Here is a 23,363-nt window from a genome sequence, read left to right as displayed (position 1 = left end):
GGAATCCTATATACAGCATTCTGGAGTAGGAGTCTGAGAAGTGACTACAACACCTGAGTGTTCTTTGTTAAAGCTTGAAATTACTCTTGTGAGGGTATTTGTATGCATTTTTGCCCTATAGAAGTGTTCACGGAGTGTTCACCTTTCTTTTATTCATTTATTATTTTATTTATTTATTTAATTTTTTATTTTTATCTTTTTTATTGTTGATTATATTTTATTTTTTATTTTAGTTGATTTATTTATTTATTTTTTGGATTATGAGTGTACACTGTTTATCACATTTATTTATTTATAGTGTACACAGAGTGATTTCACGATTCACGTGTTACTCTCATTTTGAATCTTGGTTTGTTTTTGCACACATTTGTTATAAGTATATACTTATTGGTTGTTAAAGTATATACTAATTTTATTGAGGTAATACACTATATTACTTTTATTTTATTTTTGAGGTACTTTAGTACTGAAGTATCTGGTCCATCCACTCCCTCACATTGTTGTTGGTTAGTAAGGACAACCATCATAGTGATGGACAAATAGCGAGGTTTGGGAAGAAGTGGAGGGTGGGCCAGAGTTTTGACATCAGAATAGGCAATTTATGTATATCTCAGCCCTCAGAGCACCCAATAAGCTATAGAGAGCTATGTGTTGACACATGTAGGTGCTCGTTTTGCAATGATTTTGATTGGCAAGGCCACCCACCACAGTGATGGACCTGTAGCACAGGTCAAGCTGGCTGATTTATCCCAGGTTCTGTTCCCTGTAAGCCACGTGGCAGCCAGGAACACAGTAGTTCTGTCTCTCAACTCAAAAATTAGGCAGTGAATGTCTTTTTTGCGGTCTAATGCTGATTCAACTTGAGTAGGATGCAGGGTAAGCCTTGGGATACTCAAAACTTAGCAGAAAAGATAATGGAGGACACATCTAACTGATCTGTCTTTTTAGGGTGCAACCACCTTTTTGAAGCTAGTGATAGTAAACTGCAGCTCTGGGAACTCCATTGTGAAGGTAAAACCTGAGCCAATGAACTTGAAGCAGCTTTCCCCAAAGTTACTAAAAAAACCCAAAACTGCTCTAATTTACCACTAATCAAATACTAAGCAGCCACTTGTGTAACTGTGATACCGGTCAATAATATAACTAATACTTTAAAAAACAGCGCACATGTAAAACAAATACCAAAATACTCATAAATGAACCATCAAATGTGATTATAAACACACAAATAAAGTGCAAATGTGAAAAAAATATATATAAGGTGCATATACACCTTATAAAAAAGCAGACTGATACCACGCAATGTATAAAAAAAATGCTGATGACAATTGGCCTTGTGCATGATGAAGTCACATGCAGGCCACTCCCTACAAGTTTCATCAGAATGATGTCTTTGGGGGACAGGCTGTTCAGCTTGTCCCCCAAAGATGTCATTCTAAAGAAATGAGTGGCCTACAAGTGACCTTGCGAGATATCAACCTGTTTTTTTTTGTATCTGCTTTCCTTGTATATTGCGAACATACAAGCTTTGTATGGAAATCCTTTTGGGAGTCTAAATAAATAGATCCTTTTTATACATAGTGCACCATAGAAGTGTATTTCTTTATTTCCTGATATTAATGGGATCCCGCCGTGAAGCGCTCCTTTCCAGGCCAGTGTGGATGGAGTTACTCTAAGGTGGTTCTGACCATTTATAATTTTATGGTCAATCTTATCTGGTAGGAGGCATCTGTCACCAGGGTGCACTTGGTGATGGATTCTGACTTTCTGTGAAACATACTACACTTATGGAGTGACCATTTTTCACACACTGTGAAGTGGGTGGTGCTTCCAGAAGCACGTTTATATATGGATGAACTGAGCTTATATTTATTTTGATGAATTAGTTTACAATGCACTTTATACTTTAGGATCAATGATTGTATGGACTATATAAACATTTTATGTATATGCACCTTTATACATATTTCTTTCACATTTGCACTTTATTTGTGTGTTTATATTCAAATTTTTATGAGTATTTTGGTATTTGTGTACATTAGCACTGCTTTTTAAAATGTTATTTCCCTAAAGTTAGCAAGGACAGTTTCTGGGATCTCTTCAGGTTTGCACTCATTGTGCCATGGGTATATGAATGCTTTCCTGCAGTACCAGACAGCTCCTGTACCGTGTGCTTCCAGCTCAGATCCTCTGTGGACTTTCTGCAGCTGCTTTCAGGAACTTGGACTTGTGTCCCCTAGCTCTAACTGGAGCTGGGACCCAGATGGACTCTTCTAAACATCAGCCGCACGCCCAGAGGGCACAGCCCTTAAGCTGGGTCTTCACCCACAGGACAAGCCCCCTGCTGTTTCAGGCCCCAGCCTATTTATGCACCCCTCAGCCCCCTACTGGCCATTCTTCCTGCCAGGGATTGGTTGAGTCCGTATGAATATGCAATTGTGGGTCTGCCTCTTCCACCCACTAAAGTCTGGAATGTACCAGAAATTAGAGGGAAAGCAATTGAGCCTGCAACCAGCAGAACCCAAAACAGCCAAAAGCAATCAACTTCACTCCACTGGCTACAGAGTCAAAAACTAAATCACGTCATCACAACAATTTTGGACTATTATTTGAATAATGGGACGTTTTTGTTTGATTTATGTCACATTTATTAATTTGGCATTTATTAGTTGTATATTTTATGCATTTTGTATTTTTTGTTTGTGGATATTTAATTTGGAGCTAATATTATATGGTCTGTTGGAGATTGGGAGCGCAACATTTTGGTGATATGGATTCAAAAACTAAATCTGCCACTGTTAGCAACCTAGCTAGGAGGGTGTTACATACTAATAGTGAGATTTGAGGAAAAGTAGAGGGCAGGCCAGAACTTTGACTTCAGAATAGCCAGTTTATGCTTGTCACAGTATCCCAGAACCCCTGAAGGACTCATGAAGCTATGGAGAGCTGCTGCATGTGTTGGTTTATCTTGGTGCTTGCTTTGCACTCATATTGCCAATTTAGTATTTTTATTTCATCTACAGATTTGCAGTTATTTTAGAATCTTAAAATTAATTCTGAAAGTTATATGGCTATATACTGTACAGTCATCGCTGCTTAAGGTGGGTCCTAATATCTCCAAGCTGAAGAGCGCTATGCTTATGTGCAGTAGAGGACATGTTATCCAATATATGAATTGACTTACTTTGTAAACTGCATGAACATTCTTTATTTCAGTGAACCTTTCCTCCAAGGTTATGTTGATTCACAATGATAGAAACCTGCAAGCATAGTATTGTCCACCAGCCTCTAGGAATACCCACAGTGCAGGATGTGCATCATTTCTGAGCTACAGAGCCACAGGCGAGCCTTGCTTGAGTTACTGAACACTAGATTGCATTGTGCTAAGTGTGAAGGATTAATTTGGTAGCTGCACTGGATACCCATACAGGTGTCACTCTATATCTTAGCTTGGGCTCAGTTGGCAGGAGGGAAGACTAAAGCTGCATTTATTGAGCTCAGCTCCTGCATATATTATTTACAATCCGGTAAAACGAACCTACTGTGCCACTTACGCAGGGTCTCTTTCATCTCTTCTGAGTCTCTGCCGGCTAATGGCCGCATTGTGCTTGATCACTTTTTTAAGTTGAATTACTTCCAGGGCTTGTAACCTTGACTTTTCTTCGAAAACCGATCATACACTGCCTTCCTAGAGGCCAGGATATGTTAGTAATTCATCAGTAGTAGTTCAAGGGAGAAATTACAGACAGGGATTGATAGTTTTCAACTAGATAAAGAAGCTCTGTTACTTAAAGCAGAACGTCAGCCAAAGATAACAAGATAAACATGAAAAGGCAATTGAAAGATAAATAACAAAACCAATTTCTCCTGTATCATTTAAGATTTTCCCTGCAGTATACTTTACCTACCACAAGATGTCCTTAGTGTGATAGCCAGCTTCATTCAACCCACTTACTCGGAACCCAGGTCTTTCTGTACCCACCCCCAGCTTTTTCCTGGATAGTAAGACTCCATTCACTTATAAACAATTTGTAGCACTGTGAACAACACAATAGAATTTATGTGAAAGTCCAAAAAAATGTAAGTGGGCAGCTCAGTGTCTAAATGGTTAGCACTTCCACCTGGCAGTACTAGGGATGTCGGTTTGATTCCCAACCACGGCACCACCTGCCTGGAGTTTGCATGTTCTCCCTGTGCCTGTGTGTGTTTCCTCCGGGTACTCTGGTTTCCTCCCACACACCAAAGACATGCTGGAATGTTAATTGGCTCCTGTCTAAATTGGCCCTAGTATGTGTATTTATGAATGTAAGTTAGGGACCTTAGATTGTACGCCCCTTGAGGGTTAGGGACTGATGTGAATGTACAATATATATGTAAAGCGCTGCGTAAATTGATGGTGCTATATAAGTACCTGTAATAAATAAATAAAATACAAGAAAGTGTGTGTGTGTACTGTATGTGTGCATATATATATATATATATATATATATATATATATATATATAAGCCCACCCCATACTTCAAAATGGTGAAGTGAGTTCAATAAAACAATAACCATTGAACGGTCCTCCACAATCCACTTCAGTGAAAATGCTACAAAACAGTCTCTGTGTATTTGCACCCTGTGCGCAACTGCTCTGCAGGCTGAGACTTACCAGAGCATCATGCCTCTCATATCATAGATCGGTATGTAGCGCTTTGTATATACAGTCGCAAATCTCCCCATGCTCTTGGATCCCTGTACTCCAAGCCTCCTTCCAATGTCAGGCTCACTCACAAGGGATATAGGAAAAAGGTGGAGCTGCAATAGTGTAATTCCATAAAATCACTTGCACTTTTTTAAAAGATCAAAAATACTGACAAATAAAACCAACAATCATGCCTTCCACCGTATCCCATTCAAAAATGCTGCCACACTGCGAGAGCCACTAATACTAGGAGCTTACGCCCAATGTATTGGTGTCTCACTGTCTGATACATCACTTCCTCTACAGGCTCTGATGTCTCAGTTATGCCCCTTCATCCTTCTGACTTTGTGTAGGATCCCCTAGACAAAATAGGAAGGGCAAAATGCGTTAGAACATATAGTATATACACTGCTCAGCATAAATGAGTACACCCCAAAAGATCTGTCAGAAAACCTTTACTTTACTTTCAGGATCAACATTTTCTATGGGACACTATACTACAAAATACTACCACAAATGCGGGCCATTGACTGCAAACAAGATTTGTTCATTTGCACACACAAAAAAGTATTTTTCCTAACAAATTCATTCAAGACCATGTTGCAAAAATGAATACACTCCAATGAATGTCTTAGGAGCAAAGCTAAATTTTAGACAACAAAATCCTAATGACCAAGAATTCAACTACAGGTGAGTCTAATTATTCATTAAACAGGTGTCCAGCAGACAGTTGATTATAAAAGGGCGTTATTTAACAAAGAAAAACCCCTCCCATTTCATGCTGTCAGCAATGGCACCACATGGAAGAGAAATGTCACAAGGCCTGAGAAAGAAAATAATTTCTTTACACAAGAAAGGTGAAGGCTACAGGAAGATCAACAAAGCTTTACTTACCAGACAGAATACTGTAGCAAAAGTGATACAAAAACTGAACAAAGATGGAACTGCAACCATCTCACAGAGACGTCCAGGCTGTCCACAGAAGTTAGCACCTCGACAGGAGCGTCTTCTGATGAGAAGGATTGAAGAAGATCACCATGCAAGTTCACTGAAGTTAGCAAAAGAAGTAGAAAGCCGAACTGGGGAGAATGTTTCCCGTGACACTATACTGCATACACTGCATAGGAATGGCATGCATGATGTTGTCCACGAAGGAAGCCTCTCCTAAAGCCCATGCACAAAAAAGCCCTCCTAGAATTTGCTAGGGCCCATACTGAAAAAGAAGAAAACTACGAGGACTTTGGAGTAATGAGACCAAGATAAATGTCTTTGGAACTGATGGCTTCAAAACTGTATGGTGTTGCAAAGGTGAGGAGTACAAAGAAAAATGCATGGTGCCTACAGTGAAACATGGTGGTGGCAGTGTCCTTCTGTGGGGCTCCATGAGTGCTGGTGTCGGGAGCTGCATTTCATTGATGGTATCATGAATTCACAGATGTACTTCTCTATGTTGAAAGAAAAGATGCTACCATCTCTCCGTGCCTTGGTTGTCATGCACGTTTCCAACATGACAATGATCCAAAAAACACATCTAAGGCAACTGTTGCATTTCTGAAGAAGAACAGGGTGAAAGTGATCCAGTGGCCAAGTATTTCTCCTGATCTGAACCCAATCAAACACCTATGGGGAATTCTGAAGAGACAAGTTGAGCATCACTCTCCATTCAGCATCCAGGCTCTAAAAGAGGTCATTCTTGAAGAATGGAAAAAATATAGATGTTGCAATATGTCGGCAACTTGTTCATTCCATGCCTAGAAGACTTGGTGCTGTCCTTACAAATCATGGAGATCATACAACATAGTAGATGGAGTAGTTTTTGTTGTGGGGTGTATTCATTTTTGCATCAACTAATTTTAGTAAAACTAAAGATTTTGTAATCTAAGTTACATTATTAATCTTACTTTCATGTAATGAGCTAAACAAATGTTCTATAAAACTCAGTTTTGTTAAAATTTTTGAAATTTTTCTTGTGTTCATTGAGGTATTGATTAAAATTTTACTTTTTCAAAAGGGGTGTACTCATTTATACTGAGCAGTGTAGCTGTAGAGCAACCAGATATGATGTTAGCACTGTGACTCAGATTTTCTCTAGGATCCCCTAGACAAAGTCGAACGGATGAAACGCGTTGGGTCGTGTCAGGTACTTACACTGCTTACATTTAAAAAGTACATGAATGGTTACAGAGCTGTGCTCATTTATGTATTTTTGATCTGCCTGGAGTTTAGCTTAGAAAAACAAAGCCGGGTTGTAAAGAAGAGTAATAATAGTTACCAGTACTGCTGCTGAGATACTGATCTTCGCTCTTTTGCAGAGTTATCCAGTCCAAAAAAAATCTTCAGCATCCAATCATTTCAGGAGTTTTAGATGCCTGTGCCCCCCACTGCATGTTGTGGTTCCACCTGTCAGCCACTACCTCACTACTGTATCTCTGCAGAAGTGTATCAGCTGGTGGGCACAACCACAGAACACAGCGAGGGAGCAGGCATATAACACAACTAGAAGTGCTCTGCTGGAGGGGTCTTAGCAACAGGACTGGTAAGTTTTATTACTCTTCTTTTTTATGATTATTAACTGTGTGTATAAGCCAAACCTAATCTAATTTTGGAAAGAATAAGGAAGGACCCCAGTCTGTGTCCCTTTTTCTATTTGACTTAGTGACCATTGTCACTGAGACAGAAAGTGATGGGAGGTCCAACATTTTTGAGTTGCCACAAGAAGTAGAGGTGAAAATGAAAGTTTTCTTTCACTTCTTATTGTTTCTCTAGGGCAAGAAATTAAGAGAAATCTCCCCAATAGGGCACAGACCAGGGGCGGACTGACAACTCATGGGGCCCCCGGGCAATAGGGGATCATGGGGCCCCTGTGTCCTTGCCCAAACTCAAAAAAGCCTATGAAAAAGGTACCAGGGGCATCTCATGGGGCCCCCTACTGACCCCGGGCCCTCGGGCAGTGCCCGAGTTTCCAAATGGTCAGTCCGCCCCTGGCACAGACAGCACATAGTAAAGTGACAGAGGTTTTAAAGTGGTTGTAAACCCTTCCATATACCCAGTGAAGTGACTGACCTCAGGTGATACACAAAGATTAAACAAATCTTCCTTGTACCTGTTTATCTGCAGACTGCTCTTCTTTATATCCATTGAAAGTGCTGAATTTATAAAGCTTGTGTGAGATTTAAAAAAAATAAGCAGGTTGAGAGCTGAAATTACACACTGCAGAGCTGAGTGAGGACAGCTCTGAGAGCTGATTGGAGGGAAGAAGATACCCCCCCCCTACACACACACACACACACACACACACACACACACACACACACACCTCATAGGAACAGAGCTGTCAATCTGCTGGAGGTCCCTGCCCTGTCACCATTTTTCTCTTGATGTCAGGAAAACTTATCAGAAGTGATTTATGCTGATAGCAGGGGAATGGAGCAGCAGACACAAATGATACTAACCCCCGGTTCGCTCTGGTGCGACTTGTCATGCGATTTGACAGTTCCAAATCACATGACAAGTTGCACCCTATTGCAGGCAATGGAACCCTCATATCGCCACGACTCGACTCATGTCACAGCAATTATGAAAAAGGTTCCTGCACTACTGTTTGCTAAATTCCTTGCGACTTGCATAGACTTCTGTTATATGAAGTCGCAAACCGCAATGAAATTGGCAGTGCAAATCACATCATCACTGATGTAGCCTGATTTCAAAGCCGCACCATTGTGAACCTGGGCTTACGGGTTTTAACTGAGATAAGTACACACTATAGAGGGATATGCTTTGTTCAGATTTCAGGTTTGAGTACAACCGCTTTTACTTTCCCTACTCTATCCTACAACTAGCAAACAAGAGTTGCTTTAACCATTTCTCACAAATGGAAGGACAGCCCCTCTGACCTCTTTTGTCCAACCCCAGTTCCAAAAAAGTTGGGAATCTGCAATGCTGAATGATATATTCTGGTATTAGAACAGCATATGCTCCCATCCAGATGATGTCTTTTTCAGGGAAAGCCTTGCATATTTCATCAGGACAATGCTAAACCATAACAGCATGGCTTCATGGTAGAAGAGTCCAGGTGCTTACCTGGACTGCCTGCAGTCCAGACGTTTCACCCAGAACTGTTGAGCAGTTTGAATTCTATATCTAGCAAGAATTGGACAATATTCCTCTCCCAAAACTCCAGCAACTGGTCTCCTCAGTTACCAGACATTTGTAGAGTGTTGTTAAAGAGTGGATGCTGCACCATGCTAAACATGGCCTTGTCCTAACTTTTTTGAGATGTTTTGCTGCCATCAATTCCAAAATGACCCTTTCTTATCTTAGAATGGAACATTTTCTCATTCTATACATTTGACATGCTTTCAATATTCTATTGTGAATAAAATACGGATTTATGAGATTCGCAAATTGATGCATTCTGTTTTTATGTAGATTTTACACAACATCCCAGATTTTTCGGAATTGGGGCTGTATAAACACACAGTTTAACTGCAAGAAGTCTATTTTCCTTTTAACTCTACTTTAGAGTCCTAAATGATTGGGTTGGGTATTTTCAAAGCAGACCTTTCTCCCTTTTAACTAAAATTCACATCAGCATGCATCTCTGTGTCGATGTGAAAATCACCTAAGTGCTCATTCACATGGGAGTATTGATCCATGCACTTGCATGAAGAAGCCGTCTTCATCTGTGTGGGTTGCAAGGATGTTATTGCAGACCTGTTACAGCAGCCAGTTGAAATCAGTGACTGGTGGCTGGCTTCATGGACCTGCATGGACCTCCATGGTCATTCTGGAGTGTACATCTGTGCGGGTTTGATGCATGGATCAGGGTGCAGAAAGACTGAAACACCTGTGTATCCTGCACAGGTGAAGATGGCCCCTTCACATAGGCATACGGAGTGTGAATGAGCCTTAACACTTTTTTTCTTGCCTTTCGTGCGTCTGATATCTAATACCCCTGTCGGCATTAGTGATGTAGCTCAGGCCGAACAGATGCTTTCTGGCAAGGCAACATCACTAGTGCCCTTAGGGATCTCATGAGATCTCACGGTATTCTCATACTGCTCATGTGTGAGATGGCGTGTATGATGTCATGCGTTTCAACCCACCCATGTGCCACATCAATAAACTAATTTGTACAAAAAAAAGGCTTTTTTTTGTAGAACCGATGAATGCAATGTTGTATGGTGAACTCAAAAATAGTATTGCGCCACCAAACAGAATCAATTAGTGCAATTAATAATCTACAGTGCAAAATTAAATAATAATAAAGTCCAGTATTAAATCAATTCATAAAGTCCACTTTGAGCGTAAATAGTCTTCATGCATCCAATGTGCACCAAACACCATGTCATTATAAAGCCGCTGACTGGATACTTAGACTCCCACATCTCAAGAGGTCTGTCACCATACCCGCATCTGAATCGCACAGGAACGTGATGTGCGTTCCTGTCTAATTCACATGCGCTTCTGTGCGGTATGATTTTGAATGGGCTGATATCGAATTGCGCCACACCAAAAGTAGTGCCTGCACTTTTTTTTAAAAAGCACTGCAACTGGATTGCATGGTGCAGTCAGGTGCGGCCAAACTTACTGCGTTTGTGATCTGTGTTTGGGGAGTCGTTAACTTTTTACTGACGTTCGCTGCAGATTGCAAATGTAGTACGTTTTGCATGCGGTTTAAATTGCACAGGAACACACAGCACTCTCCTGTGTGATTCAGATGCGAGCATGGTGTGAACCGGCCCTTAATCAGCATTTAAATGATGGCAGATCCTGCATGGATGGATGGCTCCAGCTCCCTTCTTCTCACAGTCATGTTTGCCTCTAGTCTCTCATGGAAATGGCATGCCTTATAGCAGTCACTTCTCATATACCGTTCTCACCACCACAAATACATACCAAGGAAATAGCAAGGATATCCTATAATGAAGAACTGTTTAAAAATTATTTATTAAAAGCCAAGGGGGTGCTCAGAAACAGAAAGTTTTAAGAGCATATCACACAGCACCACCAAATCGGGCATGATATGTTACTGCTGAACTCCGCCCTATGCATGTTTCGTCCAATGTCTTCCAGCAGCAATGGAGTTGTATGCGTGCATGAGTAGGGTGGAGGTGGGGGGATGACACAGGATGTGAACCAGGACAAGCAGTGGGCAGAATGGGGCAGCTGCCCAGAGAGCAGCAGTAGGGGGGGCCCCCTTACTGCACCCACGCTCTAGAACAGTGGTTAGTAAAAAGGGCCAGGCTTAGCTTCATTCTGCTTTTACAGCAAATGCTGTATAAATCAAGAAATGGCCACGAATGTGCAGTGCACACTCCATGCAACCATGGACAGCTGGTGCAAAGGGGCAGTGAATGGGCACAGAACAGTACTGTCAGGGACCCCAGTGGCTGCCGGGATCGCGTGCGGGTCTGCACATGCGCGGTGTGCCCGGCCGCACTAGCGTGCGAGCATTGGGACCAGGGCACCCGCGATTGCAACGGCGCTCGCTCATGCGCATTTGCGGGCGCGAGCCTGGTACCAATCAGGGCGCAGGGCGCCCTATTTAAAGCAGGATCAGACTGCAATGAATTGCCGTATGGTCTTTCCTGAAGTTCCCGATTGTAGATTGTTTTGTTGCCAACCCTGCCTGACCATCTCCTGCTCTGATCCCTGGCTTGTCTGACCATTCTCCTGCTTTACCCTGTACGTTCTGACCTCCTATTAACGAACCCGGCTTGTGACCTGTTTATCCCTCTGCCTGCTGATTTTGTACTACGCCGCCACCACTGTTAGCGACCCGGCCTGCCGGACGCTGCTCCTGTTACCTCCTCACATCAGACTCTCACCTGCTATACGCCTCCAACGGTGCTTTTACCACAGCTGGGTGAACTCAGGGGCCGCAACCTGGTCTCGGCCTGCTCCAAGTCCATCCCCACCATCAGGGGCCCTGGTGAACAAGCGGGTCGGAGCTTAGATTCCACACCTTGGGGGAACCCGGTCTGTGGAGTGCTAGAGGCTACAGCGGTTGGATCCCTGACAAGTACACCCATTTTATGGCATGCACTAGGAGTGGGGGAGAGGGTGCAGTTCTACATCCTTGCTCAGGAAACTGAATGAACTGGTCCGGTACTGACCAGGAAATATGGGTAGTCTCCTGCCTGGCTATATAGTGTGGCACACTTGTGACCCTTAAAACTCACTAAACAGAATTACAAATCATTAGGTAGAAAAAAACTGTTCCCATATACTGTATGCATTTCAATTGAGTATGTAGCCATTTGGCTGGAGTTCCTCTTTAAGTCCATAGGGATAATAACAGCATTTATTTGTAAGCTTTTGATAAGGGCAAAACATGAAATATTCTCTAAAATTCAATTAAATGTAACAATAGAGCATTATCTGTGCAAACAATCCATTTATTGTCTGGCAGGAGTAATGTAATATTCCTTAGTGGTGTAGCTTGCCTCGTTCTTGCTCATGCCAAGTCTGGCATTGGCACCAGCATCCGTCTTCCAGGTGTGTGTGGCCCTGCAGCGCTCAGGGTTGGGGTTATATAGCTGGTCTGCTGCCAAGCAAATTGGAGATATTCACTTTTAGACGTAGGATTCGCATCTAAACCCAATCACTAAAATCTCATATAAGCTTTAACAATGGAAGAGTCATTTCAAAAGGTGTTTTATAGCCGTATTAATTCTGAAACCTTGATTAGAATAATCTCCAATGAACCTCTCATGAAAATACTTGTTTAGGCAATTCTTGTTATGGGGTGACAACTGTCCTCCATTTTTTTTTACTGCATAGTCACCCTGTCTCAGAAGAAGGAAAATTAAAAAATGGCAGTTTATGACAGTGCTTTAGCAAAATTAAAGTGGTTGTAAACCTCAGACATTACATACTGTTAAACTGTACACTCTAACGAGCCGGGCCCTCTGTTTCCTCTTGTACCAATTTGTATTGTAACTGTAATCACTACCTTCATTTTGTAAAGCGCTGCGCAAATTATTGGTGCTATATAAATCCTGTATAATAATAATTATTATAATATGAAGGAAGTATATCCCTCTATAATGTGTACTTGTCTTAGTCTAGAGCTTTAAGTGTCATCCCTCTCTCTATTCTTTCCTCTGCTATATGTTTCACTTCTGACAGGTTTTCCTGACACTAAGAGAAAAATGGTGACAGGGGAGGGAGCTCAAGCACACAGCCTGTGATTGACAGCCTCAGCTCTGTTTCTGTGTGCTTTTTGGAAGGGGGGGTCTCTTTCCTCCAATCAGCTCTCACTGAGCTTTGCAGAGTGTAATTTGAGCTCCCCATCCCCTTCTTTCTGAAAGCTCAGACAAGCTGTATAAATTCCTAGATTGTAAGCTCTAAGGAGCAGGACCCTCCTTTCCCTCTTGTATTGAACTGTATTGTTGCTGTATTGTCTCCCGTTCTATTGTAAAGCGCTGAGCAAACTGTTGGCGCTATATAAATCCTGTATAATAATAATAATTCTGCACTTTGAACAGCTGTAGAGAGGAGAGGGCTGTACATAAACAGGTACAACTTTTGTAGGAGGATTTGTTTAATCTCCGTGTAACACCTGAGGCCAAAGACAGTCCAGCAAAAGTGTCAGTTAGTGGGTTGAGACAAACCATTTACCACTGACGGATGCTTACAATGATCAGCTTTTATTCACAGTATGTTAAACCTTTATCCCAAAAAGGAAAAAGATGTTGCTGTAACTGCTTACAAAGTGTTAGCTGGAGTTCACTTTTCATTTGTTAGTCAAGTCCATCTAAATCTATTAACCTAAAGCTGGCCATAGATGGAACTGCAAGAGATTGGATTAGTCTACGGGCAGGCTGGTTGTACTGAAGTTGATCCACAGCCGCCAGCAGTGGTCATTCTGTTCTGCTAGTAGGGAAGGCACCCTGCAGGCAGAACACAATAGCACTGCAGGAGGGATTTCCCCATTGGCACTGACTTTGTTCATGGGAGAATAGAGCAATTCCTTCGGGGAGGAAAGAGAAAATTCCCATATCCTATGGGCTGCTTAACACTACGCTTCCCCTCAGATTGGCTATGCTGCTGTTCCAAAGAGTCTGTTTTACTACATCATTAAACCACCCAAAAATGCCATTTGCCTTCCCAACTGATTCCAGTACATTTTGCCAACATTTTGTAGTAATTTGTGCCAAAATTTTGAGAAAATAAAATTCATTTTTTTTCATCTCTAGCAGTGATTCATACTGGGAGTTGGGATAAAAATTTCCAGAACTTTGGTGTATGACGTTAGAAGTATTTGTGATCAGAGATAAATGACGTCACAACTCCTTCTACTCCCCAGACTAATTTGTGGCCACACATTTTTTAATTTTTCTGAACTGACACCACATATTTTTAAGAAATAATATAGAAGATGAGGTAAATGGGACAAATCCCACATAAAGTATTCATGGTATATATATGCAGCACAGTAGGCCTGCGGCAAGTTAGCGAGAAGCTAAATATGGCTCCTGTATTTATGTATTAGGTTATTCTTGGAAATTCTGCATTCTGGTACAATCTCCTTAGTTTTCAGTATGACCTTAATATACATGGGGGCTTTTGTGTGTTCAGTATTGGTTGCCAAATTAGCAAAGGACAGGAGTGTGTGCGATTAGTCATGCCTTACACCATAGCAGCTCCTGAGCCTTTAGCGAAAGAATAATTGTCCTTATGTTGTCTTGTTGGCTGGAACATGACCAGTAGAGTTTATTAAAGGAGAAAGAAAGGGACAGTCTGATGCCCTCTAGGATGCTCCTGTTTCTTCTTTACTCATTTACTGTGTGGTCTGGTCATCTATTGTGTGGTCTGGGGGCGCTATTTGTAAAGTCAACATGATGATTTCTGCAGTTGTTTGAAGTTGGAGTTGGGCTTCAGTTTGTTTGTTGCTTAACTAAAGTCCATTTAGAACTACAAGCCCATCTAAGACTACCCTGTCCACAGCTGTGTGATTTCACTGCAGAATAGACCATGTTGTCACCCTGTAAAACAGGGGTGCTCAACCTGTGGCCCTCAGAGCTATCTGGTGTAGCCCTTGACCTCAAACCAGGGAAGCTCAAGGCTGGGGCCAGCAACCCGTTGATCACGATTTGTGGTTGCTGACCCACCATCCCAGTGCATTAGAGGGCATAGGCCTGGCGCCAGCAGCAGAGGAAGCAGGCGCTCATGGATGGAGCAGGAGCTGCACAAGCTGATGCTTCCTCTGTAGCGCCAGCTCCTGTCCCAGGCAGAGTGATATCAAGTGCACTTCGCCTGGGACCTTTCTTGCAGTCTGGAGAGAGATACCAACAGAAGCTGGAAGAGGACAAAAGGTCAATGTATTATACAACACATACCCTGTGCTTTTGCAGTGAGCATATTAGCACCTATAAAAGGGTTTAACAACTATTAGGCTGCCTTCATACCGATCCACCAGTGCAGTGCAGTGCACCTGCAGGTTAGCTGCACTCAGCCATAGACTTTTATTATATCCTGTGGGTTTGGTGTGCTCTTTGAAAATGTTCATTATGCTATTCAAATTTAAAAAATTTAAATTCTAAAAAATTTAATTTCACTGTGGCCCATGACCGGTTGCCAAAGCACTTAAGTGGCCCTTGCTATTCAAAAGATTGAGCACCCCTGCTGTAAAAGAAAGAAGAAAAATAATAGGCTTACTGGTAAGATCAACAGGTAATAACACTATGTTACAGAGGGCACTTAAACATCTCCAGCAAGGGTCTCCAAACCTTCTAAACAAAGGGCCAGTTTACTGTTCTTTTGACCTTGGGGGAGGGGCAGACTGTATTCAGTGAAAGTAGAAAATGCACCAGCATCAGTGAGAGTAGACCCTGTCTCAGGCTTGATGCTTAGTGCAATTAAAAATTACATTGCATCTGTGGTCAGTAAGAGTAGGAATAGTGCCCCATCATTGGTATTAGTGTAAGGAAAAGTGCCCCATCATTGGTATTAGTGTAAGGAAAAGTGCTCCATCATTGGTATTAGTGTAGGGAATAGTGCCCTATCATTGTTATTAGTGGAAAGAATAGTGCCCCATCATTGGTATTCGTGAAAGGAATAGTGCCCCATTATTATTATCAGTGGGAGGAATAGCGCCCCATCATTGGTATTAATGGGAGGAATAGTGCCCCATCATTGGTATTAATGGGAGGAATAGTGCCCCATCATTGGTATTTGTGGGAGGAATAGTGCCCCATCATTGGTATTCGTGAAAGAAGAGTGTCCCATCATCGGTATCAGTGGGAGGAATTATGCACCATCATTGGTTTTAGTGAGAGTAATAGTGCCCCAGCATTGGTATAAGTGGAAGGAATAGTGCTCCATCATTGGTATCAGTGGGAGGAATAGTGCCCCATCATTGGTATTAGTGGAGGGAATAGTGTCCCATCATTGGTATCCATGAGAGGAATAGTGCCCCATCATTGGTGTGACGGAGCGTAGGCAGGACAGAACACACAGAGTGGATGGCAAACGCACAAAGCTTTATTGAGACAAACAGACAGCAGTCCTTCAATATGGGGGGTGGCAGAGAGGGTGAATTTGCCACTAAAGGGTAACAAGGGGGCCCCACCCACTTGAAGTCCACCAGGAAAGCCAAGGGGGTGTCCCTGTAACAGGGGTAGTCCGACAAAGGATGGGGGTGTGAGGGCTCACCACAGCAACAGTTCAGGTAACACAGGGGGGAAGCAGGTACTCACAGATCCAACAGGGTGCCTGGTCTCCCAGGGATAGAAGTGGAACACAGGTACCTGTGGAGTCCGGATCAGGCGGGTGGTCTCTGGGAATGGCAGGCAGGCTGTGATAGTCTCTCCCCTTCTGTGAGGTCTCTGGCAATGACAGGCAGGCTGTGATAGTCTCTCCCCCCTTCTGTGGGGTCTCTGGCAAAGGCAGGCAGGCTGTGATAGTCTCTCCCCTTCTGTGGGGTCTCTGGCAATGGCAGGCAGGCTGTGATGGTCTCTCACCTCTTCGGTGGGGTCTCTGGCAATGGCAGGCAGGCTGTGATAGTTTCTCCCCCTTCTGTGGGGTCTCTGGCAATGGCAGGCAGGCTGTCTCTGGCTGTCTCTCCCCTTCTGTGGGGTCTCTGTGAGGCTGGGGGGTGGGCTTGCAGAGTCTAGTCACAAAGGTCCCACCGTAGCTGGGGATTCTTTGATGACTGCATAACGGAATGCGCCCAGAGCGCCCAGCACCAACCTCTTAAGCTCGTGCGGGATGCTTCCCGGTCGCCTTGGCAACCGGGGCCGGGCTGGCGCTGGCATGCTTCGTTGCCCGGCAAAAAGGCACGCCCCCTGGGCAGGGGTCGCTCTCTCATGAGTGCGACCTTTGTTCCAGGACATCTGCTAGCGCGGGAGCTCTGCGCTGCGGATGTCAGGGCTTAGATGGCGTCAGCTAGACTACGGAGCCCGGGCCATCCCAGAGGAAGGTTCGCACTTCTCCATGGAGAGGTGTGAATCTCGCCACCTCCTCCCTGCCAGAAGAGGAAGAGACAGGAAGGGGTGGTGGAAGTCCCTGCTGCGGCAGGATGAGAGGGGGAGGGGGGAACACTAGACCCCAGGGAGGAATCAGGCTGGTGACAGGGACATCCTGTGGGCAGGGATGATGTCGGCCTAGATGAAAGGCAATTTGGGAGGTGTGCAGCGAGCTGGCAGCAAGCTGGCTGGGAGGGGGGCCCACAGTAATTGAATTAGGCCATTTGGCCGAGTGACACAGGGGACAATTGGAACGATACAGAGCAGGATGCTGAGGGCTTGTGATACAGGACATTAATAAGGGGATTAATTATTGGCAGGCCCCTATACCGTGACAATTGGTATTCGTGGGAGGAATAGTGCCCCATCATTGGTATTATTGGGAGGAATAGTGCCCCATCATTAGTGTCCACAGAAGAAATAGTGCTCCAGTGTTGGCATTAGTAGGAGGAAAAGTGGCTCATTATAGGTGATAGTGGAAGGATTATTGCCACATATCAGTGGGAGGAACAGTGCCCCAAGGGCTGGAAAAAAGGTAAGCAAAAGGCTATCTAGCCAAAGTTTGGAGATAGCCTTGGAGACCACTGATGTACAGGTTGATCTTTAACACAGATATTTACTGAATCCAATAGACATATTTGGCAGTACACTTATTTGTTATATCTATACATCAAGCCATTTAACGCAGGGACAATTGTGGAGGAAAGAGGAACAAAAATTTGGGTTTAAGAGGGCTGTCTTTCTGAGTGAGGGACAGATGGAAGCTGTTAAGTTATAATGTTCTGATTGTCAGATTTTATCTTAGTGAAGCTTTTGGTGTTTTTTAACATTTAAGCTCAAGCCCAGTCACTTTTTAAAAATCCATAGGCATGACAATCCCCTCTTTTCGCCCAACTTACACCCATTCAGCATCTTATTTTAAAAAAGAAAACCTTTTGTTGCTTTTTTTTTTTTTTTAAATTCTCCCCCTAAGTCCTTTGTCTATGACCCTTGCTAGTGCCATTTTCAGGAGTTGCAACCACTGGACCCAGCACTGCAGTAGACCATTTCTTCCTGATCTCATCATACTTCTGCTGTCTTCTGAGGATCCCACGACTGGAAAGTCATTAGGCAGTGCCCTCATCACCAAGGCAGGGATGTGAACACCCAAATAAGGACCCCCCCCCACCTTCTGTTGAAAAGTAGAGAGAAGACTTGGGATCCATGTGAACACAGATTTACAGTAGTTAAGAAATTTGGACAAATAGCGTAAAAATGTACTCATGAATTTATTTGGCGGTAGTGCCTGAGCACTAGGAGTTAAGCCTTGGCCAGGAAGTTAGAATATCCATCAAATTTTTATTGCTATATGTGTCTCCATTTCAATGTTCGGTGGGGTCTCGTATGTTGAGTGTTTTTTGGACAGTGGATAGATGATGTGTTGTGTGCAGCTGTAAAACTGTATATCCAGCATTTAACAGAAGAAAGATGGCTTCAGCCACACTGAGCACCGAAATATATTAAAGTGGAACTTTAATCAGAAAATTAAGTCCAGATAGATCACTTCAGGCTGGCCCCTTTTGCAGGTATAATTATGTAAAACATTAAAAATAAGTGCATATAATATATGATGAAATCCACGCCTGAGAATTATCTATAACCACTACCACCAAAATACATACAATAAATCAAAAAAATAGATCCTAAATAAAATTTGAATTTCCAGCCGCTAGATTAATCCTTTCCTCCTGGGAAGGTGCAACATGTATATGTTAGAGTCCAGCGTGCAAGACCAACATAAATTATTAGTTCCCTTTTACAGTTATATGAGATTGTTTGTTTATGCTGCAAGATTCTCTTCAATTCTCCATAAATTCTCACCGCATAATAAAGTTGATCGAATTCTTCAATTAATACGTGAATCTGTAAACATGTGAACCCTTCTTCCTCTTCTTCTAAGATAATTCTCTCTAACCAGATGACTGTGAAAGGGGACTAATAACTTTATGTTGGACTTGCACGCAGGACTCATATACATTAAAATTAAGTTCCTATACTGTTTAAAATTCAGTAATACACGGTCTCTCCCTACTCTGCACGTGCAGTTGACCCCTATTTTTAGGATCTGTGCAGAAAATATAGAGGCCGATCTGCTGACAACGTAAAGATTTACTGCTGCTCAGGGGCTCTGGGCTTCAGCAAAATGGCAGCCTCCAGCAAGAAGGAACAATGCTGGAAGCAATTAACAGCACACACTAATTTTGGTAGCATAATTAATACTGTAGAATGTATGTTCCTTGCTAAAGAACATTATTTTTATCATGTTGGTATGAGTAATGTTCTGCTTTAAGACTGTACATACACCCTCTTATAATGTTCACAGTGTTATGTTATACTCATGCCTCGTTACCCTCCATGCTTTGGTTCAGATCAAAAATATCGGCTGATTTCCTGTAGTCCCATACCCTGCACACATCAGCTTTACAGTGAATCGACTTAGAGCTGATGAAATGGGGTGTGGTCACTGGGCGGGGACTGTGGCTGAAGCCAGCATCTATACTATTTGACCTGGTTAACATCAACAGAAATGGGACCTGAATTTGTTTACTTGTCCATTATATCTTTATTGCACATGTCAAGAGGTCAGAAAAGAAAGTCAATGTGTACTGCTTCCATTTTTATTCCAAAAAGTGGGAGAAACCATAAGCACACAGCACGATAAAAGAAAGGGGGCTGTATAAAGCAATCAACATATATCTGAAGCCAACAATTTTATTGTTGTTGCCGGATAGAGAATTCAATAGCTGCATCCAGTTGGGGAGATTTTCCTTTACATCCTGTGTTGAGGCACAACATAAAACTAGAGGAGATCTCTTCAAAAATTAGACCTAGTGTCCGCACTGAAAGATTTCCCCTCCACCAGTGCTGGATGACCAAATAGTCAGAGTTGGCATCAGTCTATGAGCCCCACGCCATTTAAGGACTCCACAACATCGCAACAACATAATATTGAGTTGACCTTAAAAGAAAATGACAATGAAGTTTTCTACACTTGTTTACAAAAGAAAAAAAAAATAATCAGCTCAAAGAAACAAAAATTTGACATTAAAGACTCTATAGAGAAAATACTGTAATAATGTACCCAATAACAACTTAAAGTCCACAAACCATAGACCTCAGATTCATATTACAGTTTGTCTCTTAAAAGCGCATCTACTGTCAGGTTGTAGTAAATGTTGGTGTAACCTACACTAGCGGTGGTCAACTCCATCTATTGGTCATCGTGCACACTACTTGGTTCAATGTTATCCCACTAGAGCAGCATTTTTCAACTGGTGTGCCTCGAGGCTTCTTCAGGGATGCCTTGGCAAAATGTCTAAAAACTGCCTCAAACATGAACACAAGCCTGCCTTTTAATTACACAAAGCCACAGGTTTTCATTGTAAACCATTACGACCTTCTAGCCGCTGGCATCCTGACAACCAGTGACATCAATGGTTCATAAGGAAGATGCTGGTTGCCTGCACAACATCCTAGTTTGATCCTCCCCTGCCCTTTGCTGGGATCACATTAGTTCAGCGATGGAGAAAAATGAAGGGAGAAGAGAAACATTGGAATACTAGTCAGTACCAGTGTGCAGAACTGTATTTGCTTTGGAAGAATAAATCACCTCTAATGTTGGGTGTCCTACATGTGTGGATGTTGCTGCATTATATAAAACTATTAGTAATAGACTGTTCGTAATTTTAAAGGGAGCCTCGGGACTGTCCATCATTTTAGAGGGTACCATGACTGAAAAAAGGTTGAGAAACACTGCACTAGAGCACATCACTTGAAACCTCCAGAAACCTGCAAGGGGACCCCAAGGTTTCAACTGCCTAGGAGTTTAGTCCGGCACTGCCCTCTACTTCTGTTTGAGTGACAGTTCAAACTTTTTTTATGGTCGCTCACCTTCATGATGACAGCGGTCACCAGGACAAATAATGAAAGTAAAGCTCCCCAGTTGGAACAAACAGCAATCAGATCCTCTCCTCACCTAACATTTTGTTTCGTTATCCGTAACAAAAACAAAATGTCTTTACGTACACTTTGACGCAAAAAAGAAAGCATATAAAACAAATGTTACTTGTAAAAATCCTTAAAAAAAACTGAACAGTTGTATTTATTGGCTGAAAATGTAATTATAGTGTGTTCACGGTTTTGTTTTTTTTCTTTTTTCATTTCAGATGCGAAAAGTTTGGCTGAGATGCTCATGAGGTAAGAAGAATTTGATTTTATATTTTTAAGATCTCTTTTTACACCCGGGATTATGTTATTTTTGCCGGTGTTTCTTTCAAGAAGGCATGCTGAGACATGCAGATTCCCTTGGGGTCCAACTTTGAAATTTAAATGAATTGTTAAAATGACACTGTTTCCCTGCAGCGAGTACAGCCATCCTAGATGGAACATTTTGTATTTTAGACCCCTATAGATATTATTAGGGATGTGCTGCGTAAATTAGATAAAATTACCAATGTGAAAAGTTTCATGCATTAAACTGCTTGTGTGAAAAAAATACTCTTTTTCTATTTAGAGGGTTTTTTTATGTAGTTTATTTTATTTAGTGCTGTTTGTTTATGTCCTATTTTATTTATTTGGTCATTACTTGTACTGTTGATTTAAATTTATTATAAAAACCCTGTGCTACTATCAGGGGCGGACTGACAACTCATGGGGCCCCCGGGCAATAGGGGATCATGGGGCCCCTGTGTCCTTGCCCAAACTCAAAAAAGCCTATGAAAAAGGTACCAGGGGCATCTCATGGGGCCCCCTACTGACCCCGGGCCCTCGGGCAGTGCCCGAGTTTCCAAATGGTCAGTCCGCCCCTGGCTACTATTTAGCCACTTGCAGACTGCCCGCCCACAATGTACTGCGAATGGACATCCCCCACAGGTAAAGTGGCATACCCATACGCTGCTGCCTGCTTCCGGGTTTAGGGTGGGCAACATGCGCACACACACACCCTACCCCCACCCCCAGCTGGCACTTGCCGTGATTGTACACAGCCTTTCAGCAACTCTTAGCAAATGATTCATGGCCAGGACCTGCTGATCGGCTGTGTCCAATCACAGCCCAGAGCTCTGTGTTGACAATCAGAGGGAACAATCTCTCTGTTTCTCATCCCTGCAAAGCCGGTGTGAGAAACTAAAAGATCAATTAGAAAAACAGCATACTTTACACATATTACATATAGTTAGGCACACATTTAACCCCTTGATCGCCCTAGATTTTAATTTCTTCCCAGCCAACATCATTAGTACAGTGACAGTGTATAGCAGTCTTTTTTAACCAGGGTGCTTTCTGGGTTCTTCAGGGGTGCCTTGGCAAAATGCCTAAAAATTGCCCCAAATTGTCAGCAAGCCAGCAAGTGCAGCATTACAATCATGGGCACTGATGTGCCGATAAATTGGCTGATAGGGAGGATGTCAGACGCCTTCATCTTTAATTTTCCCCTCCATCAGGTCATTTAGCTGAGTGAAGGAGAAGAGCAATGGTGGAATACTAGTTAGTACCAGTATACAAAGGTGTATTAGCTTTGTTAGAATAAATCAACTCCAATATCGGGTGCCCTACATATGTGGATGTTGCAGCATTATGTAAAATTATTAATTTAGGTCTTTACATGGGGTGCCTTGGAAATGTGCGGGATATTAAAGGGTGCCTTGACTGAACAAAAGGTTCAGAAACACTGGTGTATAGTATTATCACTGATCACTGTATTAGTGTCACTGCTGGTGTCAGTGGCAGTTAGTCAGTTCCACCCCAGCGTTAGTTACTGTCAGAATGCCCGCCGCATCGCAGTCTTATTATAAGTAGCTGATCACCGCCATTAGTAGTATAAAACTCCAGTATATACAGTGGCTTTATAGGTGGTTCTACAAAGTATTGACTGAGGGGCGCTGAATACAAATGCACATCACACTTTTAAGATTTTATTTGTAAAAGATGTTGAAAACCATTTACCATTTTCCTTCCATTTCACAATAATGTGCCACTTTGTGTTGGTCTACCACAGGGGTCCTCAAACTTTTTAAACAGGGGGCCAGTTCACTGTCCCTCAGACCGTTGGAGGGCCGGACTATAGTTTCAAAAACAAAACTATGAACAAATGCGGACACAGTACAGGAGATGACCAGAGACTGCGGACATAGTACAGGAGATGTCCAGAGACTGCGGACATAGT

General features: G+C 42.6%; 1 protein-coding gene across 1 annotated transcript in view; it reads left to right on the top strand.

Annotated features, from left to right (window-relative positions):
* DSCAM (DS cell adhesion molecule) overlaps positions 1 to 23,363 on the top strand; it is a 765,341-nt gene that overhangs the window by 630,141 nt on the left and 111,837 nt on the right. The window contains exon 28 of the mRNA XM_089677896.1: positions 21,367 to 21,397. Within this exon, the coding sequence (XP_089534022.1) occupies positions 21,367 to 21,397 (31 nt within the window). The remainder of the gene's footprint in view (positions 1 to 21,366; positions 21,398 to 23,363) is intronic.

The sequence above is a fragment of the Staurois parvus genome, unplaced genomic scaffold (genome assembly GCF_062004578.1).
Source record: "Staurois parvus isolate SC_StPar_1 unplaced genomic scaffold, SC_StPar_1.0 ptg000195l, whole genome shotgun sequence".
Lineage (NCBI taxonomy): Eukaryota > Metazoa > Chordata > Amphibia > Anura > Ranidae > Staurois > Staurois parvus.
Note: the sequence above shows the minus strand (reverse complement) of the source record. Positions and strands in the feature narration are given on the sequence as shown.